This window comes from Penaeus monodon, chromosome 8 (assembly GCF_015228065.2).
Source record: "Penaeus monodon isolate SGIC_2016 chromosome 8, NSTDA_Pmon_1, whole genome shotgun sequence".
Classification (NCBI taxonomy): domain Eukaryota; kingdom Metazoa; phylum Arthropoda; class Malacostraca; order Decapoda; family Penaeidae; genus Penaeus; species Penaeus monodon.
Genome location: NC_051393.1, coordinates 23,656,183 through 23,663,682, shown reverse-complemented (window position 1 = coordinate 23,663,682; position 7,500 = coordinate 23,656,183). Strand labels below are relative to the sequence as shown.

General features: G+C 42.2%; 2 protein-coding genes across 5 annotated transcripts; both read right to left on the bottom strand.

Moving 5' to 3' along the window:
* Positions 1-443: 443 nt before the first annotated feature.
* Positions 444-4,319, bottom strand: LOC119576263. 4 transcript variants are annotated; one of them, XR_005229043.1, is made up of 3 exons: positions 1,311-4,319; positions 1,111-1,194; positions 444-1,006 (listed from the first exon to the last, which is right to left on the bottom strand). XR_005229043.1 is itself a non-coding variant. In XM_037923857.1 (3 exons), the coding sequence occupies exons 1-3, from the start codon at positions 1,345-1,347 to the stop codon at positions 477-479; spliced, it is 651 nt and encodes a 216-aa protein (XP_037779785.1). In that variant the 5' UTR covers positions 1,348-2,569; the 3' UTR covers positions 444-476. The 4 variants fall into 4 exon arrangements, 1 of the variants encoding a protein (XP_037779785.1); XM_037923857.1 differs by having other exon boundaries at positions 1,311-2,569; XR_005229041.1 differs by having other exon boundaries at positions 1,111-4,319.
* A 159-nt stretch (positions 4,320-4,478) lies between these two features.
* LOC119576264 lies at positions 4,479-5,941 on the bottom strand (the record flags this gene model as incomplete). Its single annotated transcript, XM_037923860.1, is given in 1 exon segment — positions 4,479-5,941. A coding segment is annotated over 1 exon segment (838 nt), but the record flags the coding sequence as incomplete, so codon positions are not given.
* Between the last annotated feature and the right edge of the window lie 1,559 nt (positions 5,942-7,500).

Below are 7,500 nucleotides of genomic sequence, written 5' to 3'. Positions count from 1 at the left end.
ATTAATGATCACAACCTTGTCGAGAGTGAAAGCAGGTTAATGACCACGAGACAACCACTAGACCATAGCTAATGATGACTAGCACACACACCTTGCGGTTGAAAATGGTACATCATAACAGAAAGATGGCCAATATCCGTAACCGAAATCATTACCGTAGACAGGTGCTACAGATGACTCACCCGCAATATTCACCATGTTTAAACTTGTACCGAGATCGAGAATTGATTCTGTTACAGACGAGGGAAACCGTCTCTCCTAATGACTGAAACTGTCAAATCAATAATAAATAGGTCACACAGGAATGCTAATGACCGATAATTTCTGCTCCTCTCTCGCTGTACCAGAGATAAGAATACAATTAAGTGTAAAGGATTATAAAAACTCGTTATACAATATATGCTTTTATTTTTGATTGTATAAACACTATACAATGCGCTCACACACACACACACACACACACATTTTTTCCCGCCCTACATATGATGCAGATGACAAGAACAAATTCTAACCGTTCCTGCATTACTATCACTGCATGCTGTCGAATCCTCATCGTCTTCTGTTAAGTCAATGAGAGGAATCAAGCCATCATATAACGGAGGCGGTTCATGCGAGGGAAAACTCTCTATTGTCTGATTACTACCGCATGCCAACAAACTCCTCTCACCGTGGGATGGCCCACTGCCAAGATCGAAACCGTGCAAGTGCGACGGTTGTGTATATATATTGCCATACAACGCTGGAATCAGCGACCTCTGCATCCCTCCAGGGTAGTACACAGGAGATGTGGGACTTAAATCAGGCTGGAAAGCCTGTGGTTGCAACGATGTCGGTTCTTCCCCCCACGCCGAATCTGAGGCAACGGCAACGGGTTCTGACACCCGTCTTCTTTTTTCCGCAGAGGAGGCAGGTTCTTCCATCCTTCTCTTCGCTGTCGACAGCGTCAATTTTTGCGGCTCGCTCACACATTTATATATACGGCATTCGGTAACCCCCTTCTCAAAAACTGCAACAAAAGAGAAAATGCATTTACCACCAAAATTCAAAATGTTAACAACACATGCAAATAAAAAAACATTTGATAAAGTTCAAGACCCTGAATATACTCACTATCCCGTATTTTCCCATCATCCACAGTTGCAGTACCGGTGATAAAGACGACAGCAACGTTGTCGTTTATACCAACATAAACACCTGTAAATAAGATTTACACGGGTTACTTCTCTATATGTACCCAATAAAAAGACCGTAGCACAATGTTTCCAAGAAGATAACATATCACCTAAAAAAAACTCGTAAAAATTACATACCTTCTACCTCGGTAGTCTCAGCAAATATCGAGCTCATCTTGATATGGTTCGGTTAGACGGGTGTGACACAGCTTATACACGAATCGGTTCTTATAAAGCCATGACCCAAGTACTCAGCAAACTCTCCAACCAATCACAATCACGAAAAAAAAAGGGTCAGCGGAAGAAGGGGAGGAGGAGGTAGGGACGAGGGGCGGAAGGGCGAGGAACTAACTGCAGTACAGCTGCTTACATTTCCTTTTGCTTAGAGATCTATCACAAAATAATCTCTCACATCGAGGCATGTTAAAATGTCTATACAAAAATCTTATAACCTTCCTATCATTATATTTGAAATCATCGTGCGAAAAATAACAACGTAGAAAATTATTAATACGATCCACCCCATACAAATTAATATGATACATGATAAAGATTACATATGCCCCGCATGTTAAACTATCAAGACTCTGTAAACGTCTACTAATATCAAGAAACCTCTTATCATAATACTGGCTGATAAATCCTTGCAACCAAGAAGAATAAACACGTGGTTTGATCCCATAAGAATCAAAGTAAGCAATATAAGATTTCCCAATAACTACTAATACATAATGCCCCATAATTGACGGTCTATGGCGAGATGTAAGTATGTTAACCACAAAGAATTCATTATGGTTTGTGCGACCTATTCTAATAGGCAGTTGATCAGCCAAGAAACACCCCCGCAACACATATCCTCTCCTCAGAAACTGCGAACAAATACTCGACACCTCGTTGCAGTTCATTATGCTCTGACATCTGCAACCACCCTACGATCGTTATCAACGTAAATTACACCTTGCGTATCACCCACCAAAAATAAAACAATATTCGAGTCGTAAGGCTGCGACAATTCAACGGCAATCCTAAGACTTCCCGAATTTTCAATAGCTATCGCATCCTGCAGCTTTTCAGGTTGCAAATCCATAACAGCAATCATTTTACCGTTCACAAACCCATGTCTATCAAGCGAATGCTCCTTTTCCAACCCCAGTGCATTAAGCGAGTGATAATATAAATCTGAGCAACGACTCGGGAAACTCGTGCTTATATTGTACACAGAGTTGTTATTAACGGTAACAAAAAGTTTGCTCAAATGATTATGACCGAAATGTAGAGGATTCATGTTATAGTCTCCCGCATAAGCCTTCATGTCAACCATAAAAAGAGATAACTTTTCAGGAATCGTTGACCCCCACGGCATGTCAATAGCAAGTTGGGTTTGTTGGCTTGCCATAACATAAGTTTTGTATAGCGTTTTATTAAATATGTAGCTAAGAGGACTGCGAATTAAAGATTTATTAAGAGCCTCTCGTGCTGAATCTCTCGGTTTAAGTGTTGTTAAATGCATTTTACAAGTCTCTATCTTCACCACAGGCTTTGATCCAACCGCCTGCGGGCTGGTGTTAATAACAAACCGGTCCGAGGCAAACTCAAGTCGTATTCTCATAGAGACATTGTCTAAGAGATACATATCCATTGTTGCTATATCTAACATTAGCGGAGCCATAAAATGAAATCCACTAGTCTTAACCTCATTCATATCAGATTTCTCTTGTTCACTAGCGCCTGTAAAATAATCTTCCGCATAGCTCCTCGGTATGCTAGAATGATCATAATAATGCATATTTCTTCCTAATGTTTTCTTCAGCGAAGGAGACATACCCGTTTCTAGGCGAACATATGACGAAAAATTATACAGAGGATTTTGTTCTACTTGCTGCCCATTAAAATAAACCGTCACAGATTTAATTAGCGAGTGCATGGCAGAGTTGCACAATACAGCATGATCACCTTCGCTTAATAAAGTACCATCCTCTTTTCTCAAACTGCCCTTAATCTCTAAAACCAATCTTGATAAGTCAACATAACAATTTTGCCCGGCAGGCCACCTAAATTCTGCATAATTATCTGTAACAGAACCATTAATCCCCGCGTTAAAAGGCAGCACATCCACCTCAGACCGTTCTTCTATCCCTGATTCAATCATGTGCAATCTATTTGACCGGGGAAACATATCGCTTACCCCGGCAACATAAGATGACAGCGGTGTCTTGTACTGATTCATGATTGTTAATAATGATATTACACTCTTAACTCTATATTACTATTGCGCACCTCGTCAAGACGAGTCTATAACTGACTAAGCCAAGGAAAAGACATCTTTTTTATAGCTCGAACAACTGGGACGAATTGTCAATCGTTTCACTCTTTTCCGTTTTCTACGCACTCCTCTTCCTCCTCCTCCTCCTCCTCCTCCTCTCATTGCCCTCGCACCGATATGTTTAACTGCCTCCACCCCTCTTTTTTTCAGAGAAGACCTTAAACTGCCATTCCCCTGTCTCATATCATCAATAACACCAGACCCAAAATCAAGCAGGGCAGGCTTAACGAGCTTAGAAACAAACGGAATTAATCTCTTGCCAATATTACCGAGAAAAGAGAGTAACCCGGCACCTCTTCTGTAATTATCATAGGGTCTATACACACTAATATCCCCCAATGACCCTCCTCGAAAGGGTTTAATCTGCGATTCTGGCTGTTCAAAGATGACCATAAATTCCTCAACCGTCGGCGGAACAAAAGGTGCTCTCACATACATGATGGAAATCGAAGCGGTGTCAGTCTTTGCTCTGCATAAACAAACAAACACACCGGGACGACGTACCGATGTAAAATAAGTACAGATATACATGCACCGTCTTTATATATACAAAATTTACCTAGGTCTTATGTGAAGTATAAGTGTAACAGAATGACCCTCCTCGAAAACTATGGGATACCCATTCTGATCTGTAATGTGCACACCCACCGAATTTAAAGTCTTGCTTAAGAGTTGTTTATAGAGTGTGGGCGTGTATCCCTTAGTACTCGAACCTTGCAAAGCAAATGCATCTAAGATATTAACCTGTTGACCAGCAAACCGGCAAGGGGCAACGATATCCGAATATACGTAAACAAAATCTACACCCCCATCATTTCTCGGAGGTCTCACACCTACACTATGATTATATAAATACCATTTATAATCAACAGGCACAGTGCGAGGAACATAAAAACGATAAATTTTGTTTTCGCTAAACCCTAGTATGCGAGCCATACGAGGTGAAAAGCGAACACCCATATCAGGATGACAGCGATTGTCATTCTCCTCTCCTACACCTTGAACATAGGTTTCTATGCGACACCGATCTACCTCCCGATCGTAGATAAGAATTCTTCCTTGTGGTATATATTTATTAACAGCATCCCTATCGAGAACCGATCTAATTTGTCTCGCGATATCTTCATTTATCAAATCTACCATAATTTTTGCCTCTCTCGCATGGCCCAGCATGTTAAATTTTGGAACATAGTTAAACAAGTTAACCAGCATTGGGTGAGCGCTGTTATCACACACACTAAGAAATTGGATACTGAAATCATCATCATTTGCTATAATGCTGTAATAATTTTTGGGATACAAAAAATTAACTAGCGCCACTTCATAATCCATAGAAGGATCCAACATTAGCGGTGATATAGCGTTTTCAAATGCATGAGAAGTGTTTTGTGGAAAAACATCTTTCGATGCACTGCTCGTAATATATATATATTGATTATCTGTCTCCATGACGGAAGCTAGTAACAGACTGAGAGTTTTACCAATAATTTCACTTTTTATAACAATGGTGTAGGAGAATAATAAAGAAGTAATGCTTAACCTTATTTATTAATCACAAGATACACACAAAAAAAACATTCAAGTACAAATATATACGAGGTTAAAATATTAATGATCATTTTCCAGATGTTTCGACCGCTTCGACACCCTTTCATCTTCCATAGGAGACCGCAGTCGCCGCCTCTCACGTGTAATTTCACCCTCTTCTTTCATCACCGCCACCATCATCATCATCATCATCTCATGTCGCATGCGTTGTTTCTTTTCCTTCTCAGGCCTCGGCAGAAGGAGAGGGCTTGCACACAGTAGTGAGACAATTATCTTCAACGGCATACACCGTGCTGCAAAACCCTGTAAAAGCGTAATGTATGCGTGGCTCCAACTGCCGCCCTCTACTTCAACAGGAAATACAATTTCGCGACAATCCAACTTCTGAAGCTCATTAAACAATGAATTGAGGCATTCGTCCATATTCCTCATCCGATTCTCTAAACCATCGCGAGCTAATCCATTAACATAATGCTTATCCGTGCTGGATCTTAATTGTTTCATGGCTATTTCATTGTGCTCAAGGGGTTTACCCGGCCCAAAGTGGGCAATGAGGTAGATAATTACAGGTCCTCCATCCCCCTGTCTCACACTAGCGACTCCAGTAGCACTCCGATCAGCTGTAATTGCTCTTGTGGTGGTATACATCCGTCTTTTCGCTCTGTAATAATCAGCGTATTCATATTTTCTTTCCAACACACCAGACGTGGCATAAGCAGTCGTCCCGCTGGCATTAGCGATGACACATACAGCGGTATCTTTCCATAACTCGTGTTGGAGAATACTTCCTTCTCTTATCACGAGCGGGTATAAATAATCAGGCAGATAATTCTCGCGAGGTGACATCGCTGGGGTAGACAGCGGCGCAGCTGTAGAAGCTTCCGATAACACTCGTTCATCCTCTACATTAATCCTCTGTCTGTACCACCTGATCGATTCAGAAGCAGCAGCAGCACAGGCGGAGCTCCCGCCCAAAGACATTTCCTGAGCCATCTTCTTTGCACAATCGGGGGCTGTGATATAACACTTCTCTCGCTCACAACCTCGCTTTATACCGCGAGACCGATGTCACTCATTCATGCTTGTCAACACTCCGCCCACCTTTGCGCGTTATAATCATCTGCGCAGCTTTGTACACAATCGATAACCCAAGTCAAAAGCTATAGCCTGCTGATTGTATAAACTGCTCAGCTTCCGATATTTTGAAATCGCGCAAATTGCTTCTTCCTGGGAGATGTGTTTTAAACCCTCAATAGCATCATCAACTTCTTGTAGAAAGGTTTGATCAGAGTGGTTGGCAAGAAAAGCTCGGTATGTCTCCCACAGTGACACAATAATATCGTGTTTGTACTGAGCTCGGTAAAATTTTATCATCTCTCTCCGAAGCTCACCAGCAAGCACACTAGATGATGCGTTATTCTCTTCGTCATCACTGGTGTTGGATGCACCACTGATGCTGTTGTTGCTGCTGCTGCTGCCTCGAGAAGACGCAGCGTTGAAGAGTTTGTTTTCACTCATGTTTATGCTGCTGTTGCTTTTTCGCACACGCGCTCTTGATTACACGATCGCCGTTTTTATTCTCTCCCGAGAGCATTAATAAGGGTTCCAACGCATCTTTCTTTGTACGCTTGTAAGGACGGCTATAGGTTTCCCTTAACATTCCCGCCTGCCTTATGAACACCTGTGAGATACCGTTTAGCCGCGGAATTGCGTATGTAATCATATGGTATAGGAGCAAAATTATGTAATATTTTCAAAAGCTCCTTTTCTTTAATAGAAAACGAGGATGAGGACGCGAAATACTTGATAACATCGAGTATATTCAATCCTGGCACAGGAGATTGTATCTGACCTAATTCATCCCATCGTATTAAAGACTGTTGACGGTAAAATTCCAAGAGAGATTTGGCGTACTCCTGTTGAGATGCTTTGAAAAAAATGCCCACCAGGTGTTCTAACGACGGGTTAACCGATGTATTTCGGTTGTTGGGTGAGGTTGTTTTCCCAAGCTTTTCTAGAGCTATGGAGGGAAGAGATATGTTCATCCCCGCATTAGGCTGACACCCGCTATCGCACTGACCCACATTTTTGTTTTTTTTCTTGTGAGGAACACAGCGCGAGATAATTAACGATCTTCCGCCCGCGCGTCGATTTCCTGCGCCGCGTGCGCCGCGCCCGCCGCAGCAGCGCCGCCGCCGCCGCCGCCGCGCCCTCTCTCGCACGCGCCGCCCGCGGGCCTCCCTCCGCTCATTACGGTATTTTCATTTAGTGTACTCACATCCGGGGGTGGTTCTAATATACTCTTGTCATTAATCTTGTTAGTATTATCATTACCATTTGCGGGAGGAGGGTCAGAGACCGTATGAACCAGATGTCGGTCAACCGTGGTTTTGGAACGAGGCAATACCTTTCATATTTCTTATCAAAAGTATCATTAGCGAGCGGGAGAAAATGAGG

What these genes read in the sequence shown, in the direction of transcription:
- LOC119576263 (XM_037923857.1), bottom strand. Translation starts at nt 1,347, where the DNA reads ATGAGCTCGATATTTGCTGAGACTACCGAGGTAGAAG. An exon ending in TGAGACTACCGAGGTAGAAG is followed by an intron (nt 1,195 to 1,310) that starts GTATGTAATTTT and finishes TCTTATTTACAG; the next exon opens with GTGTTTATGTTGGTATAAAC. An exon ending in TGATGGGAAAATACGGGATA is followed by an intron (nt 1,007 to 1,110) that starts GTGAGTATATTC and finishes CTTTTGTTGCAG; the next exon opens with TTTTTGAGAAGGGGGTTACC.